Source organism: Filicampus tigris, chromosome 6, assembly GCF_054856515.1.
Source record: "Filicampus tigris isolate MCC_2025a chromosome 6, RoL_Ftig_1.0, whole genome shotgun sequence".
NCBI lineage: Eukaryota > Metazoa > Chordata > Actinopteri > Syngnathiformes > Syngnathidae > Filicampus > Filicampus tigris.
Window position 1 is genome coordinate 20,398,286 of NC_141222.1, and position 25,652 is coordinate 20,423,937.

At 40.6% G+C, this 25,652-nt stretch overlaps 3 protein-coding genes and 1 long non-coding RNA gene across 4 annotated transcripts; 2 read left to right on the forward strand and 2 right to left on the reverse strand.

The window, feature by feature from the left end:
* Nucleotides 1-1,354: 1,354 nt before the first annotated feature.
* Nucleotides 1,355-7,576, reverse strand: LOC147146181 (GRB2-related adapter protein-like). Its single transcript, XM_086034414.1, has 5 exons — nt 6,968-7,576; nt 6,151-6,248; nt 5,411-5,530; nt 2,792-3,104; nt 1,355-2,235 (listed from the first exon to the last, which is right to left on the reverse strand). The coding sequence occupies exons 1-5, from the start codon at nt 7,043-7,045 to the stop codon at nt 2,056-2,058; spliced, it is 789 nt and encodes a 262-aa protein (XP_085890540.1). The 5' UTR covers nt 7,046-7,576; the 3' UTR covers nt 1,355-2,055.
* A 1,491-nt stretch (nt 7,577-9,067) lies between these two features.
* Nucleotides 9,068-18,511, reverse strand: brat1 (BRCA1-associated ATM activator 1). The gene is made up of 12 exons (XM_086034410.1): nt 17,955-18,511; nt 17,134-17,261; nt 16,692-16,840; nt 15,739-15,886; nt 14,583-14,961; nt 13,833-14,035; nt 13,662-13,768; nt 13,218-13,419; nt 12,461-12,534; nt 12,282-12,366; nt 11,006-11,268; nt 9,068-10,292 (listed from the first exon to the last, which is right to left on the reverse strand). Exons 1-12 carry the CDS (start codon nt 18,011-18,013, stop codon nt 9,540-9,542), a joined length of 2,550 nt encoding a protein of 849 aa, XP_085890536.1. The 5' UTR covers nt 18,014-18,511; the 3' UTR covers nt 9,068-9,539.
* On the forward strand, nt 9,116-11,766 carry LOC147146183 (uncharacterized). The gene is made up of 2 exons (XR_015087273.1): nt 9,116-9,787; nt 10,056-11,766. It is a non-coding gene; the product is annotated as an uncharacterized LOC147146183 (long non-coding RNA).
* Nucleotides 17,565-24,365, forward strand: eif3ba (eukaryotic translation initiation factor 3, subunit Ba). Its single transcript, XM_086034411.1, has 19 exons — nt 17,565-17,810; nt 18,619-18,811; nt 18,887-19,006; nt 19,087-19,144; nt 19,285-19,413; nt 19,496-19,653; nt 19,761-19,892; nt 19,982-20,048; nt 20,130-20,176; nt 20,259-20,469; nt 20,553-20,625; nt 20,705-20,827; nt 20,914-20,992; nt 21,520-21,658; nt 21,739-21,864; nt 22,743-22,820; nt 22,928-23,036; nt 23,138-23,250; nt 23,909-24,365. The coding sequence occupies exons 1-18, from the start codon at nt 17,711-17,713 to the stop codon at nt 23,236-23,238; spliced, it is 2,043 nt and encodes a 680-aa protein (XP_085890537.1). The 5' UTR covers nt 17,565-17,710; the 3' UTR covers nt 23,239-23,250; nt 23,909-24,365.
* Nucleotides 24,366-25,652: the final 1,287 nt, after the last annotated feature.

The following is a 25,652-nucleotide window of genomic DNA, read 5'->3' on the forward strand; positions in this document are numbered from 1 at the left end:
TGGGTGGGATTTCGCGTGCCTTAAATACTCAAGTCCTAAAGAAAGTGTGATTAGTTAGCTAGATAGCATCTAGATAGCTAGCTAGCTAGATAGACCTAAACCTAAAATGTGTACTATAACCTTTTTATTGGTTTAACTGATTTGACCTTCTCCTTTTCCTGACCTTCGACTGTCCAACTGTTCAGTGTTTCAGAACATTTTGCTAAACTTTTCCCTCCCAAAAAAGGAGCTTCATATTAAATTCACCACAGGTGGTTGATCCATAAATGGACCGATACATTTTCGAGTTCAGTTACATTTAGTATTAAAACAGGCCTCTTAATCATGCTGTTTACATTTTGATATCATGACACCAGGACAAACAGATGTTCCCAAAAGGGAAGTGGCCACAGAGCTTGGAGTGTTAGCAGGAAGTTGCAACAGAGATAGTGGCGCACTGGAAGAGTCACAGAAAGGCATAAAAGTGGATATCATTGGTTCTGAAGTTATGGAAAAAGTGCTGAAACATTCCAAAGTTTACAGTAGACCAAATTAAGTCCACCTCTGTAAAGGTTGTAGTGCATTTTTGGTCAAAATATCTGTCAGTTTTTGTGAGTAGTGTAGATCGATAGCTATAGCTAGGTAGACTACAATCTACATCCATGTATTTCTAGTATTTTCCTTTTTGAGCCGAGGAATGACCACCCAAACGTTTCTTTGGAGTAATTTTTATTTGTATTTAAACCATGTGTTTCTATGTGTTAATCAGTAAATTGGAAAATAATCGAATAAAAATGCCTTCTCTGACAATGTCAACTTTGGAAAAATATATCCAATGTGTAGTCAATTTTACCAACCTCAAAGAATTTTAATATTTTGAAAATGTCATTTTCTGAATTTGTTTGATTTTTATTTTGTATGTTTTTATCATCTGATTGAGGATTTATGAGTGTTCCTCTCTAACGACGGTTTGGACTTGTCTTTTAGTAACAATGAGAAACATTTGAGCTCTGTTTACAGAGTAACAAACTGGAAGCATTATTAAATGTTGGGTAAATTTGAATTGGTTCGTCTCAATTTTTGACCTGCGGTTAGCGTGTTGATTGTCTCACAGTTCTGAGGTTCATTGAAGCCACGAAATTGTCCAAAGTTGGGAATGTGTGTGTGAGAGCTTATTTGGCGACCACCTGTGACCCTAATGAGGACAAGCACTACAGAAAATGGAGGGACGGTCTCACATTTAACATATGGAGAAGGTAGTAACGCTTAATTTTAAGTTTAATTATGCATATTTTTTTAAAGTATCAATTTATATTATTATCAATTGTATTTAGCTTCTCTATTTACAGGGGGGTGAGAGATATCAAAACAGCAGTAGTAAAACACAATTCTTTATTCATATTTCTAGTACAAGCTTGATAAAAGGTTTGCAGGACGAAAAACACGGATCGCAACAGACAGGATATTTACTGAAATATATACTATTTAAGCTATTAACAGAGTATATCTCTGTGACTAGGTCATCACCGTAGATCATTAAAAAAGCTAAAGCATGTGCAAATACTTATCATTTTTGCCTGCAATTGCATGAAAATGATTAAAGCTTCTGTTTGGTGTGATTCTTCTGACAAAAATCTGTTTGTGGGACAAACCTCAAGTGTATAAAATTCCAAATGCTGAATTCTGATTGGCTCTTAAAGCCAAAGACAATAAACATAGAAAGGGAAGCAGAAGATTTGATTGGATCGCTTTCAATTTTCACCATACAGTGGAACCTCCAAATTTTGAACTCAATCGGTTCGCATCGCAAAAAACGGAAGTGCAAGGGTACGTGTAAATATAATAAACTATAAAACGCTAACTTGTAATGTTGCAAAAAAAAAAAAAGTCAAATAAATAGGTACACACAGCTCTTGTGCTACCATATTGTAATTTTGGTCAATTTCCAAATTGTACAACAGTAGGAGCAGTTCAACCTTAGAAGTTCTACTGTATTGTTTAATTCCTTGCCAGGCCATTTTTTAGTGGCAGTGACGCAGCTCTCTTTTAATGAGTGTTTGGCACAATATGCTGTTGTCAGTGGTACAGCGGCTGGACGTACTGCGGCGGAAAGACCCCGACGCGCCCGCGGCAGCGGCCCCTCCAGCACCGCGAGCCAGAGCAGTCCAGCAGGTCGATAAGGTCACCGCGCAGGAAGTGCAGGTGGGCGGTGTGCGGCGGGGCGTAGTCGCACAGGGCATGAGCCAGGCGAGGTTTCTGCATACAAAAAAACAAAACAAAAACAAACCAAAAAACATAAGTGGTAGATCTATTCATGAGGGTTTGATATGGCCCACCCACCATGTTCAGAGTTATAAAACCCCCCAAAAAAATGGCTCAGATTCAGAAAACAGGTCAGCCGTGATTGGTCGTTGTGAGCAGTTGTAATGTCATTTTCAGTTGACAGAAGACAAAATGGCCGCCCTCGGAGATGGCTAAAAACGAGTGCATTTTGCTCCTTAACTTATATTCTGCAAAATTAATCAGAATGCCGTGTTTCAACTAGTGGGCCTGCTGGGAACATATTCTTGAAAAAAATATGTTTGGGTCGACTTCCGCTTTAAGTATTGGTGGCCGGTATCGATCGACAACCTTCATGAGTACCCGATACCTTGCAATAAGGCTGTAACGTCCTGATACCGATACCTGGCATGGGTCAAATTCAATTGACAATTCTCACATTATATCTGACATGTTTGCATGACATTTTTTTCCTAACTTAACCTAATAGAAAAAAGTTCCCCCCACCCCAGTGTTAATCAAACGGTCGTACCCCCAAAACTTGTTCCAGCAGCTGCACGGAGGACGACTCTCTCAAGGGGTGAGGGCCATGGAGACGGGCCGAAGGGAGGGACTCCAGAGAGGTGCTCTTGTACGGGTTGGGATAAGGGTTACGGCCGGCTTGGGAGCCCGGGCGGGGGGACGCGTCGGAGGGGGCGTCTCGGAGGCAGACCACCTTCTCCACGGCGATGCTGTGAGTCCTGTAGAAGTCCACCAGCCGGTTAAGGGAGCTGAAGGACTCGTCCCAGATGCAGTACTGACCGCCCCCCTCCAGCACTCGGAAATGCTCCACCCTGTCGCCATAGCTGCCGGAGAAAAATGTGTGGGAGACAAAGTGAGGACGGAGAGTTTTCTTCCATAGTCAGTCTTCTTCAAACAAGCTTTCAACTCACACAGTAGTTTGATGTTACAAAGAGCCTGGATACCGATAGCGGACATGCACATATGCTATTAAAACAATTAGTCTCCAACATGGGGGTCAAACTCAAGGTCTGCGGGCCAAATGTGGCTCTCCACATTATTTTATGAGGCCTGCAAAAGCTTGCCCCAATTTTTTCTTTATTTGATGTTCAAATCTATCTATCTAATAATTCTACTAATTATCATCATACAAATGAGGCAATTATGTCGGGTGGTGAAGCAATCATTAGGATTCACACACACGCAACTTCCAGTGGCATTTATTGGGATTTTTAGAAAAGGTGTAAGCAATGACAAATTTGTTATTAACTCATTCACTGCAAAGGACATATTTATTTGTCTTTTCACAATCCAGCCATTCAATGCCAGGAATTTATTTATATATTTTTTCAAACGTTAGGGTAAAAGAGGGTCTGAAAATGTCTGGCAGTGAATGAGTCAATGTTTTTGTTAATTCAGACAAAGTTCAAAATGTTATTGCAATCATCTGCATTGATCATTTCCTCAAAAGAAGATTCATTACAGTATGTTCTATTTTCCTTTAAAGAAATGTTTTGCGCAGGTAATTTGCATTATAAATGGAATTAAATCTGTCCATCTTTACATAAAATACAGTTTGTTACCGACAGACAGCAATAGATAGGATCAAAGTCACTGAATTCACACATTTATATGGCTGTGAAAAAAAAAAAAGGGTCCAGTGGGTTTTTCTTAATAAGATACAATAAGGAGACTTAGACTATAATAGGATTAACTTTCATTTTTGGACCCGGTGCATTTAATTAAAAATATATGTTGGCATAAATAAAAACAAACTCTATATTATAATTTCAAAATATATACAATAAAAAAAAATCTAGTCACTAAATAATATATATATTTACTTTGTAAAAAAATTTAAAAAATAATTGAGAAATAATATATATAATAGCAAGCAATATAATGGTTCAGTGTGTCTCCAATGTCCTGTATATCATTCATAATATTTTGCATACAAATTATTATTTTTTTTTTAAGTTAGTCCCTAGAACTTATTAATATTCACTGGTCTGCATGACCAACAAAGCATTGAGTATTGTGAATTATCAATTGGCCTTGAGAAAACATCTGACATTTTTGCTGGAGTATTATCGCCCTCTGTTGACCAGTCTGAGTATTGCGCAGTGTGGTGGCATGACAGTGTCTGAATATAAATAAAGCACACACGTGACCTCTCACAGGCCAGGCAGATGTTATGCCTCGCAAAATTCATACGTGCACATCATGTGTGCGCCTCTGTCACATGTGTTAATTGCATAACATACCTGCATTTAATGAATGTAACACTCTTATGTAACAGCCTTGATTATTGAAAACATTTCATGATTAAATGAGCCCATCGTCACTTTTGGTGACCCAAATTGCAGCTTCGCATGCACTCGCTGTCCACGAGGATGTGATATTTTTAGTCAAAATGGGTTCTTGCCGAACATATTTAGATATGCGCTTAGCCTGACCTATGCACGCTCACAGACACGTGGATGCTGCAAGTTGCTAATGTGCTCAGTGGAATGGAAAACAAACAAGAAAAAAAAGCACATTCACAAGTGCCTCCGTGTTTTATGCAACACTTGCATGTTTAGAGCTACAATGTTAAATCTAGCTGCTGTAATAATATGGTAATAACATAGTAATAACACAGTGGGGAGGCATTTGGTACATGGGCCACTCTTAATACCACCACTATAAAGTCGCAATTGTAGAAATCATAAATGCTAGAATAAAATGAATGCAACTGCTAATTGAAGTTGGCTGTAATAGGTTTTGCTTTGACCAATCAATTGAAAACTGAAAAATACAGGCATCATGCTAGGACGAATTGGAAACCTAATTAGCTAAAGAAACAGTCCCATTGCAATCCACGGGTAATCGACACCACAACCACCGCATAAAAGAAAGGACTACTGTCTAAAAGAAGCTCCTCAACTCACTTAAAACTGTTTCTGTGGCACCAAGATGCCACCAGATGGCATAGGGTTTTTCAGCAAATAACGGAGAATAACGTTCTAAAGAAATATCAGCAAATTGGCAAAATTGTAAATGCCGAACCAGCAAGAGAACACCTTGCTGGCCGTGACCGCCCATCACTGGTAATAATACAGTAATAACAGATGATGGTCCGCTGAGGCGCCGCGGCGTTCTCTGCGCTCACCTAACGGAGACGGAGAACTCTCCAGGAGCTGACTCACTCTCCCTCACCACGAACATGCCGCTGTCCCGCCAGTGCAGACGCCGCTCCGCCTCCAGTCTCGACACCCGGCCCGCGAACCACCTGCAGATACCAGCGCCCCGCCCCGCAAGGAAGGCAAGAAGAAGGAAAATGCACCCATGTACTTGTCTAAAAACAACTGATAAATACTCAAATACATAATGATAATAAAAGTAGCAACAACAATATCAATAAGTAACTGAAGAAAATCTAAATACTACTACTATTGGACAGAAGAAGAAAAAACTAATTGAGGACAATTTACAAATAAATACTACTGCTAATAAAAATGAAAATGCTAATAATGATAACATGATTTGGGAAAAAATCTAAATACTATTACTACTAATGCAATAAAAAAAAAAATACATCGAGCAATTTTACAAGTACACAGAAAAAGTGCTACGGGAGGATAACATGTAACTCAACTGCCCAGATCTGATCATTGTATGATTCCCGAACTTCAGAGATGGTAAAGAAAACTGACGAGAAAATTCAATGGATTTGTGTGAGTCTTTATTTATATTGGATACCTCCTTGAAAGATAAAACCAACACGCATTGAGTAAGTAGTTGTTTTGTAAATTGCTAATTGGGCTTATGGACTCCAGACCTACAAAACATTCCAACAGTACCAAACATGGTTCCATGGAATCCCAAAAGTGACTTGTAAATGTTTCTTACGGATGAGGCAGAAGAGAAATGTAGTTCTCTGGCACGTAGCCCCTTTTGCCTTCGATCTCTGCTGTGAACCAGCATGAATCCTCCTCCATTTCGGTCACCTACGTACAATACACAAGCGAGAAAAAGTTGGTTTGACGTTCGATATTCACAAATTAGGAACCGTCCACAAATGTCATGTTCTATGGCGTCATAAATACACAAAAATATTCACCAAAAATCAGTTAATGAACATTTTGTCATTCTGATTGCTGCAGTAGGTGGCAAAGGGGGGCATCCAGCTACTACACCTCAAATTTTTGTCATATAGGTCATTTTGGAGAAGTTGGAACCAATCATAGGACCAATATCAAACTGGATAGGCAAAATATTCATAAAAAAATCAAGTGAAACACCTTTTTTTCATTCTGATAGCTATAGTAGTTGTCAAAGCAAGGCCTCTAACTACTACACCTCAATTTTTTTGTCATATAGGTCATTTTGGGGAAGTTGGAGCCAATTCAAGGACGAATACCAAACCGGATAGGCAAAACATTCATTAGACATTCACATTTTCCTCATTCTGATTGCTGTAGTAGGTGGCAAAGGGAGGCATCTAACTAACATCTAACATACTTGGTCCTATGATTGACACAAAATGTTAATTAACTGATTTTGGGTGCCTATTTTTGTCTATTTATGACACCATAGAACATGAAATTTGTGGACGGTACCTAATTCGTGAATATCGAACGTCGAACGTCAAGCCAACTTTCTCTCGCTCAATACACATGCATTATTATGGCTCAACGCCTTGCACTTTGAACATGTAAACATTTACCTTGACTAGGTCCCCTTTCTGGAAGCTGAGCTCGTCAGCTTCGGATGCGGCGAAGGAGAAAAGTGCCACAGCCTCCATGCTTTGGAGTCAGGAGAGGAGAAACGAGCCACCAGCAGCACGCTTCACTTCATCAATGAGGAGAGATGACAGCAGTCGGAGAGCCAGCGCGTGGATTAGGCTACGCTACGGAGAAGATAAGCAGTGCGTAATGTGTGTGTTGCCACTCATTAGTTAATGAGGAGAGGTTCTCTACCCGTGTGTCCCTCTGTTCCTCCATGTGACTGAGTTTATGTGTGTGTGTGTGTGTGTGTGAACACGTGAACGCAGCGACTGCCTCCTGTGGCTCCGGCTCATGTCCACACACATCACACACTGGGGAGGAAGTGGGGCTCAAAATGAAATGCATAATCAAATTGAAGTTAAATATAAATCATAACGCAGTGAAATATAATCTAGATGACATTAAAACAAAGACACAGGATTAAGGATCATTTTCATAAAATTTGATCAATAACGGTAAAGGCACATAAATCGAATTTCACAATTTTCTTTTATGCCGTTTTGATTTTATTTTATGTATATGCCCCCCATGCTGAAACAAGTCTTATCTTTAAAAAGTTATAGGGGATTTAAAATTATAATGAAGGCAGAGCAATTAGTGGTGGCCCACGGAAATACACTTCTTGCCTAACGGGAGACTTAAAGGTCCTGTGAGTTGATGAATTTACATGCAGTTGCCCCGTCAAAGTCTGCAGATACAAATTCTTAAATGATTACTTATTAACAGAGCTGGGGTGGGGGGGATTGGGGGTTATGGGTAGTAGCCGTCTATCGGCCGGTCCGCCTCTATTTTTAAACTGGTGTCCGTCAGCGAGTCCGATTTAACTTTCACTAACACCTCCCCACCCCAAACCGCAATTATTAACATTCTAAATTGGTAAAAAATAATTGAGTAATATTACGATATATGTATTCATATGATACAATTAGAATTGAATTGAATAATAACCCACGTGTCTATAAATAAAAAGATGGCTTCCTGCTATCCAACAGAGGACATAAATCCCCTGCTCGGCATTTCATTATTTATCATTATGTAACACTGATGTCGTCATGAATTTATTTACGGCAGAAAAGGGCTGATTATAATGTGACTTGATCTTTAATGGCACAAAAAGACAAATATGAATATTAAACAGTGCCGGAACTATTTTAGACAACTGTTTAATATTTAAAGTGACATAGAAAATAGTCCTTTAGCTTTGTATGACTTGCTGTGAGCGAAATGTAAAAAAAAAAATGACATCCATCCACTTAAAAAATCCCTATTGGGCTTTATGGTGAAATTTCAGGATGAAACTAAAATGCACTATGACCTTCCCAGGTTTACTTAAATGGACCTTTTCTTAGTTTTTAAATGTTCAGTTGTTCAGTGTTTCACTACTATTTACACAACTTGCTGTAACATGGAACTGAATTGCAAACTTCACAAAAAATCACATTATATATTTAAATACAACATGTACTTCCTTTTGGAAAGATCTCCATCTTATTGCTAGCATGGGAAAACTTGCATCATGGTCTTATGATTTCAAAATGTTAACAGCAGGATGAAATGGACTAGTAATGTATTCACGCATTCATGTTGTGATTTTTGCCATTTAGCTTCTTGTTAGAAAACATCTTGCTGTGCAAAAAGTAGTGAAACATTGAACAGTGCATTCAAAAACTTAGAACAGAATTCAATTAAAGTGGAAGTCAACCCAAACACTTTTTTTTCCCCAAGAACATATTCTATGCGGGCCCACTAGTTGAGACAAGGCATTCTGATGAATATTGCGTTTGTGGAATATGATTTTAGCAGTAAAATCCATCCATTTTTAACCGTCTCAGGGGCGGTCATTTTGTCACTTCTGTCAACTGAAAATGACATCACAATTGCTCAGGGCTCAGGTAATGACCAATCACAGCTCATCTGTTTTCTAAAGCTGAGCCATGATTGGTCGTTATCTGAGCCCTGACCAATTGTGATGTCATTTTCAGTTGACAGAAGTGACAAAATGGCAGCCTCCTGATGGATGGCTAAAAATGGGTGGATTTTGCTGCTAAACTCCTATTCCACAAACGCAATATTCATCAGAATTTCACGTTTCAACCAGTGGGGCTGCATACAACATATTCTTGAAAAAAAATACGTTTGGGTTGACTTCTGCTCTAAGTTCACCTGTAGAGGTTATACAGCACTTTAGGTTCAACCTGAAATTTCACCCCTAAGCCCATGATCAGCATTCAGCCATTTTGGTCCTCACCTTTGGAATAGCCTGCCAGAGGATGTCAGGTCTGCAGAGACTGTTGATATTTTTAAGAGGAAGCTCAAGACACACCTTTTTAGTTTGGCTTTCAACAACTTTTAAATAATTTATCTTTTCTTTTGATTGAAGATAATTCTATGTTTTGCTTTGAATGTTTTAAAGCACTTTGAGTTGCATTTTTATGTATGAAAAGTGCTATATAAATAAAATGTGTGATGTGATGTGATGATCCTAAATTTTGTGAGTCGGATAAATGTGAGTCAGTAACAATCCACTATGACTTCTTGACTTCCTTCCTTGCTGGCGTTCCTGAGACTAACTCCTGCATTCAAGATGTCCTGCAGCAGAGACTGGAAGGAATTGTGAACGTGATCGCTGCTCTGGCTCAGAAGAACCCGCCGCTCATCTAAGCCCAATGATGTCAACACCTCGCACACGCTTACACGTTGGCCTTCTCCTCCTTCATTCGTCAGCATCTTCCTGATCTCCTTCCCCCAACCCCAATCAGGTAGTTCGCACCACACACCGGTCGTCAAGTCACCCGCCGGGTAGATTGTTTCTCTGATTCGTATGAGGAGTTCACAAGCCTTAAGGGCAACAGGTCGGTCGCAATCCACCAGGCTGCTCAGCAACACTGACAAGACGCCTTGATCCACTAAAGAACTCAACGCCGAATCTAAAGTGGCATCCCCGGCCCGCGCTTGTCCGTTAGTGTGCGTGAAAAGTGTTGCATAAGGGTGATTTTCTACACCGGTGCGTCTCCCGTGATCCGAAAGGGCGGCGTCCAGCAGAAGCTCAGCCAACTCCAACGTGTTCACCTTCACCTCCCAGTCCAAATCCAAGCTGCCGCGCGAGAGGACGACGCGCACCGACTCCAAGAGAAGCGACGGGGGTGACAAAGGAGGGGAGCAGCAAGAAGAGAACCAGGCCATGAAGTAGCGGACCACGGCCCGCCGGGCAAAACCCTCCGTGTCCGCGCGGAGAATGTCCAACAGGCGACTGACTGTGTCGGTCTGGAAATAGAAGATGATCAAAAACAGATCATTGACTGAAGCAGGGTACATGCATGTACGCGATAATCAGACTACTTTTTACCATGTAGGTACTTTACTACCAAGGTTATTATAGTTCACAAAAACTACCAAAATAACTCAGATTCAAATTGAAAAAAACAAAACAAATAACATTCTCATTCATGAAATAAAATAGGAAGTAAAAAAAAAATCCTGACTGAAACTATCCATCCATTATCAATACCGCTTCTCCTCACAAGGGTTGCGGGGCGTGCTGGAGCCTATCCCAGCTGTCTTCGGCCAGTAGGGGGGGGGGACACCCTGAATTGGTTGCCAGCCAATCGCAGAGCACACAGAGACAAACATCCGCACTCACAATCACACCTAGGGGCAATTTAGAGAGTCCGTAGTACCCGGAGAAAACCCACGCAGGCACGGGGAGAACATGCAAACTCCACACAGGGAGGCCGGAGCCGGGATCGAACACACAACCTCTGAACTGTGAGGGTGCTAACCAGTCGACCACCGTGCCGCCATACTAAAACTAATCAAATCTAAATTAAAACGAAGCATTTTTGAAAAAAGAAAAAACATGAAAAGCTAATTTAACTGACTACAAAAAAACAAAAGCCAAAACGAAATAAAAACTAATTATCATAAAAAAACGAAAACTATTATAACCCTGATTCAGACACATCTCTAAAATTGCCAACCTGTTCCTGAGGTAACTCAGTTCCCCGCGGGCAGCTGGGCGCGTGACCCTGCGCCAGTGCCGAGATGGCGCTGGCTCTCACGTAGCTCTCCGGATCCTGCAGCGCCTCCCGGAGCAGCGGGGCCGTATGGCGCTCGCTCAGCAAAGCCGCGTCAGCCGATTTCAGGGAGGGGACGCAGTGCAGCTGCCCCAAAAACTCGATGGTGGAGTCTCTCACCTCCCAACGTGGGTCACATGCACGCTTCGTCACTCCCGTTAGGAGATCTAAATGCAAAGTTTTCATTCTGTTTAAGTCATTCTCTGCCGTGCACGTTTATATTTGTTGACTGCAATCCAACCATTTACTGAACTGCTGTAGTTTTCGCCGGTTTTAAGGAGCCCATTTTTTGGCAAAGTTAATGACTATTTTGGTCTAACTCTTGTTTATATTGTGTGTGATTCCACCGTCGAACACTAGATGGCGAGACACTATTTAGTTTGAGACGGTGTAAGTTTGAAAGAAGAACGAAAACAGGAAGTATTTCTGTACAACCTAGTTTTTGTTGAAAATTAATGTCATCCTTTGTAATCCTGATGTTTACGACTATAGAAACTGACATCTGTATTTTCATTTTATAAATTCCATCTTGATAAGTTAAGTTTGGAAAAAAATAGAATTTGTTTACTGTAAACACACGAGGGATGGGTACATTGTTACACTGTTTGTAAAATATTTGTGTTATCCATTGCTCTTGGTCTGTTAATATATTATATATGTTTAAATGTGTTTGTATTATTTTAAAAGTGTGTTTAAAGACCTTAAAATAAACTAAGTACCGTAAATGCTATAAAAATATGCCTAAGGAGTAGTTAAATAGCGTCTATCTATGGGCTGGTATGCGAAGGAACTCTGAATTAAATCTTCAAACTGTGCGTAATGTTACAGTGGCTAAACTTTTCTTTTTTTTTTTTCAAATTCAGGATAGTAACTTTGTTGAGTACAGCTCAGTTATATTCAAATTTTAAGCACATTTGCATTCAATCATTTCGAACAGTCTGTTTGCAAACATTTATTGAGTCACAACCACTATTTTTTACTTTAACGTGATTTAAGTACAGCTTTTATTTTCGCTTTTGCCTACGTCACAGAATTAATGTTCAAACTGTTCAAAATGTTCATGTTAGTATTTGGAGCATCAAGTATATTTCAAGGTGGCTTTTGATGTAAAACGTTTGAGAAGCACTGATATAATACATCAATTAAGGACTAAGGGGTGGGCATGGGTGCTGAACACTACCTTCTCTGAGTTGCTGTGGAAAGGATGAGAGGTCCGTCCAAACACTAATCCACCGTAGTAACGCCTTGTAGGACTTTTGCAGGACCTAAGAAGACAAAAACTGTACTTCATTAAAAATTTTAAACACCTCCTGGGACACTTTTATCTTATAACCACGTCTATAAAATGCAAATACGTACAGTGGGGTCTGAATCTGGGTTACTCATATAATGTACCAGGACTTCAGAGACCTCGCTCATTGTGTTGTCAGCCCCTGAAATGCAAACATCAGCACATTTTTCACAGGGTACACACATACCGATAATTGGGACGCATTTGAGGATTTCGCCCCACTACCGAGCAAAGTCAGAAAAGGATGATTATCTAAAAGATTATCCAGAGCAATCCTGTGCTGTGTGTTAAAAGTGACTTCTCCTCCCCGATATGCTCGGAAAACAGTTGGGGCCGACAATCGTAAATGTTAAACCTGTTCACTATTTACGATTGCAAATAATTCCTGCGTGGTCAACTCCGAGTTGGGCCGAGCCACGAACGGACTTTGTGATTGTGATGTGAAACGGAACGATAGCCAATCAGGAAGCGACCAACTTAGCCTAGCTACTTCTATAGTTAGTTATCCATTTAAAAAAAGGCAAATCTAACCAATTAATTATCTGAAACAGGGGTCTCATGTCCGGTCCATGCATGTTTTAGATGTTTCCCCCCTCCAACACACCTGATTCAAATAATCAGCTCATCAGCAAGCTCTGCAGGAGCCTGATAACGATCCTGATCATTTGAAAGCGCATAAAGACCAGATGTTGTTTTTTATATTTTGCTCTTCATGTGTGGGGTCTCCCGCATTTTAAAACTTGGTTAAGAATGTTAAAAATCAATACATTTGTACCCTGCTTTAGTGGAAGGATTTACATTTTTTTTTTGGTATGGTTGGATCACCTGGGCTGCCGCTGAGGGAAGCCAAAGCCTCCAAAGCAGATTTCTGAACTTTTCCACTGCTGACGATACACCGGAAAGCCTCATTCCTGCAGCCATTGAGGGAGGACGAGGAGGAGGTGGAAGTGTCACCACTGCACATTCTCAGCAAAGTAACTACTGAGAGGACAATCACGGCCGGGGGACACGGGAGGACGTCAGGAGGCTATACGAAAGAGAGTCATGTTCACGTTAGTCCATTTCTATCAAATTCCTAAACCGCATATATCCAATTCAATTTCTATACACATTCATATGACCAATTTAGAGTCTTCAATGAACATAACATGCATGTATTTGGAAATTGGCTTTCAACTCAAATGTTCATCATAAATTCGATTGAGATCGAATACAAAAGTTGAAATACAATGACAATGACAGCAATAGTCATCACGGTATATGTCTTACCATAAGTGCCACCTGGGGGGCATTTCTCAGACAGACACAGATCATGGAGATGAACGTGCTTTTATTCTTCAGCTGCGACGCCATTATTCCGTTGTCTGCTCCAGGGGCTGAAAATATTTGTAGACAACAAAGGGTTACATCTGTCATTTTGTTTCGATGTACAATTCATACCTGTTCCTAGCAAGGGCTGCTCTGTGACAAAGTGGAGGGGTAGCAGTAGGATTCTCAGTGCCTGGCTTGTGTTGACAGCATTTCTTGATACACACGGATGATCGTGGTGGAGAAACGCAGCCGCGGCAAGGACGAGGTCAGCGGGTTTGTTGACGTTCAACATGGAGGACAAAAGACGGCTGGTGACGTCGTCATTGTCAGGGCTGAGGACAAACATAGCAAATTCAGGGAGATTCGATATCGTCGCTGTCCTGTGAAAAACACTGATATCTAATTTGGGAAAAAAAAAAAAATCATGTTAATGCAAAATCTGTAATGCGGAAACACAATTCACGTAAAAAAAAAAAAATCTAAGAAAATGGACATAAGTGTTTTTCACAGGACAGCGACAAGATATTAGATTTGATAGCTAGCTAGCTAGCTATCCAGCTGATAGCTGGCAAGCTAGCTAGCTATCAGCTGGATAGCTAACTAGCTAGCTAGATAGATAGGTAATAGATAGATAGATAGGTAGAGCAAAAAAACCCATCTGTATTGCCATTAACAAAAATGTTTTGGTCTTGTAGGTAAGGCTTACGCTAAAATAAAGGCAAATGAACTACGACTCGATACGAAAAACACCTTACCTATTTCAGTTAGTGTTGTTGAAATTAAGTAAAGGTTTTTTTTCCCCCAAATTGCAGCCTTTGGAATATAAAAATTGCATTCTACTACATTGCGATGTTGATTTGAATTCGATTAATTGTCTACCTGTATCCAGCCATAATGACATCCATTAGAGCCGGTGTGAGCTGACTGTATCCTGCTTCTACCAGCTCCTCTAGGGAGGCAGCAAGCGTCATGAGCAGCTGGTCCCGCAGAGGACGCCGGGCCTGGTCCAGGATCAGCGCCAGCAACTTGAGGACCTGCAGACTACCAGCTGCCAGCGAGCCTTCTTTGGGTACCAGTGACTCCTTAATGTGCACAGACGTTTGCAGGACAAGATGGCTGTGCTCTGCACTGTTTTCGATACTTGCATGCTCTTCTTCTGGCTGAATTGCGAGGAGGATGTGGGCAAGCAACTGGTTGGCGGCAGAAGCAACAAACATGCTTGGATCTGATTGGAGCTGCAGGAGTGGCTTGATAAAACCTAGAAAGAATTGAGGCCATTCAATCACTAAAACACCTTGGGATACAAGTCACCCGACATACAAGTACACCGGACAATTTTTTTTGCTTTAACTTCCAACAAAATTATGTGACATAAGCGCTGTATCGTGGCAGTGAACTGAACTCACTGTTTAATGCCACTTCCAGTTGACGTTTACAGTCAAACTAAACGTAAAACAAACATAATTGTTGTATTTCATACAACTACATAGCTCTGCCTTACAGGAGTCCATTTAGCTTAATGCTAACATACTGTACATGCTCATTTTTCGTATCGATTGTAACACATTTAGACAGATCATTTAACATTACTCACGTCTCACGGGCATATATTGTTTGTCCCCTCCACCCCCAGGCCCCCCCCCAAAAAAACAATGTTACATTACATTTCAGTAAATCTCTCACAGTAATAGTATAAGATTCTTCTTTGTTTGTGTATGTGACTATATTATATTGTACTGCCCACCGGTGGCCAAGGTGGGTACGGCAAATTGAATTGGAATACAGCATTTAATTATGATGCACAAGCTGTTTTTTTTTAAACATTATATTACTCTCTGTTTTAAAAAGCACTATTGTTGTCTTTATTATTAAAAAGCTTTTTTTTTTTTTTTTTGCTTTTGGTGAGTTTGGAATGGCCTTAATGGCATTTCCATGCATTTCAATGGTAAAAGTGATTAACAGTAGTGTTTTGAGCACAAGCATGGTCAAGGAACCACTGTATGTTTTATTACAGCAATGAGAAGAGAGGTCAGACCTGACTGCACAAAGAAAGTGAGCGCCTTGGGGTGCAACAGCATTCTCTTTAACCCGTGAATCCAGCCAATTCGGATGCAGGGGTCATCCCACAGCTCGGCGTCCTTCCAGCGCTCAACACTAAAGATCACCTCAAGAACTGAGCGCTCCTGTTTGGAAAAGCAGACGGATATTTAACCGATCTACTAATTTGTCGATTGGTGAAGGGGTTCATGCTAGGGGCCCGCAGAAAGTCTTCTCATTTTACCACCCAGATTGCCCACATCTGGCAAAATTTTGGTCACTGCAGCACACTGTGTTGGGAGATCCTGAGGTCTTGTTCCATAGACTTTCGACTGCTGACTTGTGACTGTGATGTAATTGTCAATATTTAGACCTGAGTTTTTAAATATTTTTTATTACCAAACCAGCACACTTTTCCAAATGATATGGCATGAAATGCAACCAACAAGTCCCAGGTTAGCCCAGTAAGTCCCAAATTTTGTGAAAATAAAATAGAACAAATTAAGATAAAATAAATATGATAGAGGGATAAGGGAGATGCCGTTTCACGGTTTGAACGTGTGCTAAGATACCAGGCAGCAAAGGTATGGATGTAGCAGAATTAAATGCAAGAGGCTTGAATTTCACCTGATATTTACAAGGTCATTTTGTAATTGACAAAAAGAATAGAGTGTTTAAGAATAAAGTGTTCAGGTGCAGTGATGAATGGGCATGAGGCTGATGATAGCATTGAGTAATTGAATAAATACTAAGTTTTGAAATCAATGAATAATTGTTTTTATTAATCAGGATTTCATTATTAATCAAAATAATCATGATTATTATTTCTTTCTATAATCATCCGGCCCTAGTTTCCTTTTTTCAATTAAACGACTGAAAAAAAAAAGTTTTCCACAACATTCATATTTATTATCGACACACCCCTCTGCCAGAATTCTATTTACTCTCTACCTGCAAGACTCTGTAGCCATCCTCGGTGGCCGCCATCAGGCCGCTGAGTTTGAGGGCAAAGGAGAGGATGCTGGGATCGGAAGTGGAATTGAAGGCCATTGTAGAGATGAAGTCAAGAAGACAGGGGCAACTGTCTGGAAGTGGTACACCTTCAAAGAGAGACAAAACAATGTGGAACCTCTCAAACACAAAAGGATTAAATTGGATGTATAAATTCGCAATTAAAAACTCATTTTTTGCACATGTCCTGTTAGGAATTTCTGGACGAAGTAAACCGGGGGAGAGGACCTGCAGCCTCGTCTGGGAAAACGTATCCACAATGTGTGGAAGTGGTTGACTTATTTTAACATGTCTGTTTACTGTATCTATAATCTCTGAGAAGTGTACCTAACTTCTTGGCCGGTCATTTGAGTCGCGTTTCGAAGCAAAAGTGAACACGAACCTGCTTCGGAGAAGTTGGTGAGCCGGTCCAGTAGTTTCTCCAGGCTGGTGTCATCGGGCAGAGGCTTAGCACAGTCCGCCAAGAGTGTACACACGCCAGGCAGCAGTGATACACTCTCCTTATCCATGCTTGTGTGTGGGTGTAATATGGCAGATAGTGGATTTACGGCGTAAAAGACATGATTAATACTTCAAAACATACATCTTAATAAAAGAAATGTACTGACTTTAACATAATCTCGCGGGAAATCCCTTCATAGCAACCGGCGACTGTCTTTCCTTTCCTTTCCTTTCGTGAGCGGTCATGCAACCGACTTCATTAACTTACAACAAAATGGATGCGCGACAGCCATTACAGTCACATTGTAAACCCGCTCATCCACCTGTTATACAATTCTATCATATTTCAGCTACTTTTCCGGGTTTACGAACTGCTTCCTGTGCCACATTTCCGTCACGTCGTCCATTTTCAACCGAGACCGCACATGGTGGCGCGCCGGTCGAAGACCGTCGGCCTCCCGTTTTCCTTTTCAGTCACTTCGCGGTCACGAGAAAGCCAGTTTCTCTAAACGTATTCAATGCAAGAAACGGTGGACATGGCGGACGACCCCGAGTACGAGGAAGAGGAGCCTTCCTTTAGCGACCCGGAGGACTTCGAGGATGACGTCGACGACGAGGGTGAGCGGAGGCACGAAAATCGCCGGCTTTATGGCCTGCTAGCGTCATTAGCCACATTGTAAGCGGCGGATTTGGGTGGCGGAGTAGCCGCCTTATTGTGTCATATCATCCACGTTATCACGGTTACAAAAGAAAATACTTCACCTCGAATATAGTCCAAGTGTAACCGTTTTCTGTATGTAGGATGAGTGGCAAGTTGACATTGTGAAGCAGTCTGAGGCGCCGTGTTTCGCCTGTCACGTTGTCTCTCTCATTTGGCTTAGCAGGCAAATCATCCGAAATGAAATATTTTACGATGAATATATTAATAGGTATTTGACGTAAACAGGTTCGTTTGAAACAGCTGTCCCACAGTGCCATTCTAATATGAGCTTCTTCACCTTTTCCAGACGCACAAAATTGGCACCTTTTTCCCTCAATCATAGAATCAATGCATCCAAGTGCTTTCTGCATTAAATTTTAATTGGTGGCTCTGATAATTATAATGATAACGTAGTTGTATAAGGTCAGTGAGTGTGGACCAGGACCGTAGGCAGGGTCCAACATTAACACCCAGAGTTCACTGATGCTGGCCCACTGTGCCATCAGTACATATTTAACAAACAAATGTGATGAAATCAACAATTTTTGCCTTTTGAATATCCAACATTCCATATTTGGAGTCTTTTCCAATTGATGTGTTTATTATAAGTCTAATTTGATTTCTCATGACTTAAATATCTGTATGATAATGCCCCAATGAGCTTTTGAACATAATCTCACTCGCCTCTTTATTGCCCTCCTCACTCGGCTCTTCATTGTCACATAGAGCTCCTGGGTGACATCCTGAAAGAGAAACCCCAGGAGGCTGACGGCATCGACTCCGTGGTGGTGGTGGACAACGTCCCGCAGGTTGGCCCAGAGCGTTTGGAAAAGCTTAAGAACGTCATCCACAAGATCTTCTCCAAGTTTGGAAAGATCACCACCGAATTCTACCCGGAGACCGATGGCACGACCAAAGGGTAGGACCACTCCTTTTCTCTTAGAGCTTGACGACCAAAGAAAGGATGTGTTACAGACGCATTGTTTTTTTCCAGTTACATCTTTTTGGAGTACGCTTCACCCAACCAGGCTTTGGAGGCGGTGAAAAACGCAGATGGCTACAAACTGGACAAACAACATACATTTAGGGTCAACCTCTTCACCGACTTCGACAAGTACGCTGCCAAGTCCAGCAAAAATGGATGGATGTGATGTATTTAATGAAAGTTAATCACATATTTTTCTTATTTTAAAGGTACATGAACATAAATGATGAGTGGGAAACTCCTGAGAAGCAGCCCTTTAAAGACTTTGTAAGTGTGTAGCATTATTACTGCTGCATATTTTGTTTTATCCAGTGCAGTTAAACTAGACCACTTTATCAGTGTATCAAAAGCCAAATAAATGTGAAGTGCAACAATTTTCATTGCCTTTGAACTCTTTGTCTGTTCAGGGTAACATGCGCCATTGGATCGAGGACCCTGACTGCCGGGACCAGTACAGTGTGATCTACGAAGCTGGTGAGAGGACTGCCATTTTTGCCAACGATGCAAAGGATCCGGTCGTCTCCGAAGAGAGAGCGGTATGTGATTAGATATCAACATACTGTTGGGAAAAAAAATTACAACAGTGGTTTCACTAATCCTTTTTGTGTTTGGATGCAGCGCTGGACCGAGACGTATGTACGCTGGTCCCCCAAAGGCACCTACCTGGCCACCTTCCACCAAAGGGGCATCGCCTTGTGGGGCGGCGAGAAGTTCAAGCAGATTCAAAGGTTCAGCCATCAGGGCGTGTCCCTCATCGACTTCTCGCCCTGTGAGAGGTAAATAATGCTGCTCAGCGGCACTTGCGCAAAGCCACCACTGGCTGATTTATCGTTGAATATAGTAAACATCTTCTTTGACTATGTGTGTTTGTGATGTCGCGAAGGTACGTCGTGACCTTCAGCCCGCTGATGGACACCAAAGAGGACCCGCAGGCCATCATCATTTGGGACATTCTGACCGGCCTGAAGAAGAGAGGTTTCCACTGCGAGAGCGCCGCACACTGGCCCATATTCAAGTGAGAACTCGTCGACCAGCTTTGCATACACTTCGTGATAATCTTTAAATGTTTCTCCTGCAGAGTTTAAATGACTTGTTTGTTTTCAGATGGAGCCACGATGGGAAGTTCTTTGCGAGAATGACACCAGACACGCTGAGCATTTATGAGACTCCTGTAAGCAAATAGAGTAGGAGCATTTCAGTCATGTAAAATGTTAAATTATCAACATTAAATAACTCTTTGCGTTGCTTTCAGTCTATGGGCCTGCTCGACAAGAAGAGTCTTAAGATCAGCGGGATCAAGTATGCATCCTTCATCCACAATGTTTTCATGGCTATCCTTAACCGTCCTACATGTTCAAATGTTATACGTTGGCACGCGCAGGGACTTCTCGTGGTCCCCGGGCGACAACATAATCGCGTTCTGGGTGCCTGAGGACAAGGACATCCCGGCCAGGGTGACTCTGATGCAGCTGCCGTCCCGCCAAGAGATCCGTGTGCGCAACCTTTTCAACGTGGTGGACTGCAAGCTGCACTGGCAGAGGAATGGAGACTATCTCTGCGTGAAAGTCGACAGGACTCCCAAAGGGACACAGGTACATGCCACAATGAGAAGGAAACAAACAAACACGGGCTTGTGCATGTTGAAATGTTAATCATGCTATTCTACCATATGCAGGGCGTGGTCACAAACTTTGAAATCTTCCGTATGAGAGAGAAACAAGTTCCTGTTGATGTGGTGGAGATGAAAGGTAAGAGTACATGGGCACGCCGCCTACAAGATAAGAACAGAAACACAAGCCTGCAGTAATATTAAGTACTGCTTAACAGAGAGCATCATTGCGTTTGCGTGGGAGCCCAACGGCAGCAAGTTTGCAGTTCTGCACGGGGAGTCTCCCAGGATCAACGCTTCCTTCTACCACGTCAAAAACAACGGCAAGATCGAGCCCATAAGTATGTCAAGCACACAGTCCAGAGAAAGAGCTTGTATTAAGCACCCACCAAACCGGCACTAAGGGAGACTGTTTTGGCCTCTGCAGAGATGTTTGACAAGCAGCAGGCTAACAGCATCTTCTGGAGCCCCCAGGGACAGTTCTTGGTTCTGGCTGGACTCAGGAGGTCAGTTGTTGAGTTGCTTAGTTTGTGTTTACAAAGACAAAAAAAAAACAGCTGATGACAAACTAAATTACTTTTATGACACCTCAAATGAGAAAATTATAGCTCCCTGATTCGGCCTCGTCTGAGGCTCCCTCTGCTGGAATGGTTCATAACTCATTCACTGCTATTGACAAATTTATTTGACTTCACAGTCCAGCTATTCAATTCCCTGAATTTATTTATATTTTTTTCAAACGTTAGGGTAAAGGAGGGTCTGAAAATGTCTGGCAGTGAATGAGTTTAACTTTTTTATACACCAAGTAGTACCTCATTAACTACTTAGCTTTTCAAATATCAATGAAATGAAGAGCAATAAAATACAGTAGCATACTTGGTCTAAATCATAAATGAGGCATGGGATTTTTCCTAAAACTGTTACCCATATTAGACGTTGACTTTTGATCTTCTATAATACTGTGTATTCATGTGTTTATATAAATTACCTTCACATGTGTCTTAATTTCTTTCTCATTTTTTTCCCCCTGTAGTATGAACGGCGCGCTCGCCTTTGTGGATACGTCCGACTGCACCTTGATGAACATAGCAGAGCACTACATGGCCTCGGACGTGGAGTGGGACCCCACTGGACGCTACGTGGTCACCTCAGTCTCCTGGTGGAGCCACAAGGTGCCGTGGCACCTTCTGCTACTTGGTGAAACTTGCCCCGTTCCTTATCTTCACATGCTGTCTTTTTTTTCACCTTGTAGGTGGACAACGCTTACTGGCTGTGGACATTCCAGGGTCGCCTTCTTCAGAAGAACAACAAAGACCGCTTCTGTCAGCTCCTGTGGAGACCCCGACCCCCTAGCCTGCTCAGTGCAGACCAGATCAAGGTATGATTTTTATTGACCAAGTGGTTTCTCTGCGTTTTATGTGACATAACAGTACAAGGGGGCAGCCTCAGTTTATGATGGAGTTCCGTTCCTTTGGCAGCAACTAAATCTGAATCTGTACAATAGTTGGAACGTGCTGTGATTTATCACTTACCTACACAGAACAAAAGTTAGAATAATAACAAAAAATTCCTGGAAAAATATTCTAGGCCTTGAAATATAAAACATCAGTTAAAAAAGAAAAATATGGCAGTAATAGACATTGCTTTCTTGTCCGTGGTTGAAAATATACAAATGCAAAAAAAAAAAAGTTCACATGAAATATTTTGAAAAAGTAATAAAAAATATTAGACAAATATACAAAAGTATTGGAAGAAAAATGAAAATATTGGTGAGAAATGTTGGACAAAAAACAAATATTAAACATTTGTTTTAATATACACTATTTTAAAAATAGTAATATACCATTTTATACAAAAGACAACCTTTTTGGAAGAAAATGCAAATACTGTGAAAAATCAAAAATAGTGGAAATTAATACAAAATATTAGAGAGAAAAAAATGTAGATAAATCTAAAGCAATCAAACGGGGATGCTAGTACAGCGGTAACTTGGTTTAAAATATGATGAATATTTAGAAAATGACACTACATAAAATAAAAAGTACAAATCTTATATAGATGTTAAGTATTCGACAAAAAAATATTAGACAAATTAGAAAACTGTTCAAATGCAAAATACACAATTGGTTGGAAAATATGCAAATACTCAGAAAAATGCGGTGCCCAATTTGAGCCTCACTTACTGTATGTCTTGCTGCTCTATTTGATGATTACAAAATTATCTCCATTGTTGCGTTTCTCGATTCTTTCTTGAAGCTGATCAAGAAGGATCTGAAGAAATACTCGAAGATCTTTGAGCAGAAAGATCGTCTGAGCCAGTCCAAGGCTTCAAAGGTTAGATTTTGTTTTCGCTCTCTGTCCCTCGACACACAGAGACGACTCTTTCATTTCTACTGTAACAGTTCTACATAAGTTTGTGATGTGTGTGCGTGTGTGAGTAGGAACTGGTAGACAAGCGCAGGGCCATGATGGACGACTTCCGTCGCTACAGGGATCAGGCGCTGCAGGTCTACCAGGAGCAAAAAGAGGCCCGCATGGAGCTCCGAGGAGGTGCAGCGACTTACTTATTTAATACATTTTCATCTCCTGAATGTTGCCTTCTACAGCTGCCATTCGGTATGCTGACTCGTGCATTCTCGCGGTTCTTCTAGGAGTGGACACTGACGAGCCAGACAGCAATGTGGACGACTGGGAGGAGGAGACCATTGAATTTTTTATCAACGAAGAAATCATTCCCATCGGAGATCTGTAGTCCCCTACGCAGGTAACATACTATGGCAGGGCTATTCAACTAAATTATTCATGGGGCCACGCTATCAAAAACCCAAGGTGACTTGTAGTGGCGCAACGGATCACAGAAGTCATGATTTGGATCGGTCACGGATCGGTTCGTTTTTCGGATCAGCAAAAAGAAAAAAAGATGCATAGAAATTTGTCTTCATTAATTTAATCAAATGTTTTTGACCATCAAAAAAAATTAAAAAGTGATACATTCTTATTTTATACATGGTACAGTGTAAAAAATAAGGTATCCTGACAGACATTTTGATCTGAATGTTTTCTTAAAATGAATGAGCAAAAGTGTTTTATAAAATAAATGAAGACAGTGTTATTTAGATATTTATTTAATAACGAAAAATACTTCAAAGTGCAATTTAAAGGGGAGATCAACCCAAACATATTTTTGTCAAGAATATGTTCTATGCAGGCCCACTAGTTGAAACATGGCATTAATTGATATTAATTTAATATTATTAATCAATATTATTTTTTAATCATTTTGTAATCTTTGTTTTTCCCATACAAATAACCACCTAATGTAGTGGTTGGGGAATCAGCACCTTTATTGACTGCAATCATACTAAGGATTTAAATAGAAATATGAAAAACATTCATCTTCCTCCGTCTTCTCTCTGGCACAGTCCATCCGTTTTTGTGTGGAAGAGACAAGCAGCGTCATTGACTGGAGAAGGACGACGACCACGCAGTGAATTTTGGGGTTCAACGTCACGAGCCTCGACATTCACCCCCTTGGTGACATCATCAGAGCACGCCTGGCGGATCAACGGCCACATTGAGGGACTCATCACCTGCCCCCGTTTTCTTGCCCTTGTGGAACTTGATATTTACTAATAGCGCCCCCTGTTGTTTAATTAGAGTCGGGAGTGGTTCCTGGCCTCTGTCATCATGCTGATGTGTTTTTGGCATGTGGCGCAGTGTGCCCAAGCAGCAGGGCGTGGATGTGCTAAACATATAGCATTGTTAGTGAATGTGCTGATGTGGCGCTATAGTGGCTTGTATCCTCCTCCTTTCAGACTCGCCTTTCACACAGGGAGGGGGTGCGCAGAGGGAATAACTATAAATAAACAGTCGGACGAACCTGTTTTGTCTGTGTCTTTTTATTACCTCTGCCAGTTCAACTTCAATTTTCATGACTTGATTTTTTTATAACATTTGCTGGGGAAGAAAATGACGGCATCAGAAACACTGGTGGGGTAAGTACGCAGGTGCAGCTCAAAATATGAGAATATGTTCATTTTATTTCAATAGTTAAATTCAAATGTGGAAAAACGGCAAATGTGATGCACTGCATTTTTTTAAAGTAAATACAGGCTTTGTGTTTGTGAGCCATGGGGCACTGCTGGGAATTCTGTATCTAATGGGCCATTTAGTCAAAACTAATGGTTTGTTAATCAATTCCAGCGTGCGTGCTGTGCTGCACTATTAATGTTTTGCAAACAGCTGTGTACATATACAACACATTCCAACAAATTAACATCAATTTTAATAACTTCAAGTCTAACATTCAGAGTTTCTACTATTGCTGCCTATTTGTGGATGTAATTGTTTGGGGTTCCATTGTAGTGCAGATTAAAAATGTATTTTATGCAAAATCTTTTTCCCTAACTATTCCCTTTTAATACAGTGTCAGTTTTCCTTTAACAAATAATCCCGCATTGCCCACCACCTGCCACCACGTATGTGGCGAGAAAATGCATATTGAATGTTTATAAACGATTTTTGAATTGTGTTTTTTTTTTCTCCCAATGCATTTCAATGGACATCAATTACACGCGGATTTTCGCTTATCAGGGTCCAGTCCGTTCCCTGTCCCCCGTGAATAGGCACCACTCCACAATGTAAGCATTTAAGTGCATACATGATCAACATTGAGTGTTTTAATGGGCTCAGAAAATATCGCTCCTTCAATCATACAAAAAAAAAAGATTATTACTGATTTTTAAACCTTTTCCTTTAACTATAGTTTCTCGCAATATATATATATGTGTGTATATATATATATATATATACATATATGTGTATATATATACATACACGTGTATATATATACATACACGTGTATATATATATATATGTATATATGTATATATATACATATATGTATATATATACGTATATATATACATATATGTATATATATATATACATATATGTATATATATATATATACATGTATGTGTATATATATACATACATGTATATATATATATATATGTATATATGTATATGTATGTATGTATATGTATGTATATACATATATGTATATATATATACATATATGTATATATATATATACATATGTATATATATACATATATGTATATATATACGTATATATATACATATATGTATATATATATACAT

What these genes read in the sequence shown, in the direction of transcription:
- LOC147146181 (XM_086034414.1), bottom strand. Translation starts at nt 7,045, where the DNA reads ATGGAGGCTGTGGCACTTTTCTCCTTCGCCGCATCCGAAGCTGACGAG. An exon ending in AGAAAGGGGACCTAGTCAAG is followed by an intron (nt 6,249 to 6,967) that starts GTAAATGTTTAC and finishes TATTGTACGTAG; the next exon opens with GTGACCGAAATGGAGGAGGA. An exon ending in ATTTCTCTTCTGCCTCATCC is followed by an intron (nt 5,531 to 6,150) that starts GTAAGAAACATT and finishes TGGTATCTGCAG; the next exon opens with GTGGTTCGCGGGCCGGGTGT.
- eif3ba (XM_086034411.1), top strand. Translation starts at nt 17,711, where the DNA reads ATGCAAGAAACGGTGGACATGGCGGACGACCCCGAGTACGAGGAAGAG. An exon ending in AGCAGCCCTTTAAAGACTTT is followed by an intron (nt 19,145 to 19,284) that starts GTAAGTGTGTAG and finishes TTGTCTGTTCAG; the next exon opens with GGTAACATGCGCCATTGGAT. An exon ending in GCACACTGGCCCATATTCAA is followed by an intron (nt 19,893 to 19,981) that starts GTGAGAACTCGT and finishes GTTTGTTTTCAG; the next exon opens with ATGGAGCCACGATGGGAAGT.
- brat1 (XM_086034410.1), bottom strand. Translation starts at nt 18,013, where the DNA reads ATGTCAACTTGCCACTCATCCTACATACAGAAAACGGTTACACTTGGA. An exon ending in CACCAACTTCTCCGAAGCAG is followed by an intron (nt 16,841 to 17,133) that starts GTTCGTGTTCAC and finishes CTCTCTTTGAAG; the next exon opens with GTGTACCACTTCCAGACAGT. An exon ending in TCCACAGCAACTCAGAGAAG is followed by an intron (nt 11,269 to 12,281) that starts GTAGTGTTCAGC and finishes CTTTGCATTTAG; the next exon opens with ATCTCCTAACGGGAGTGACG.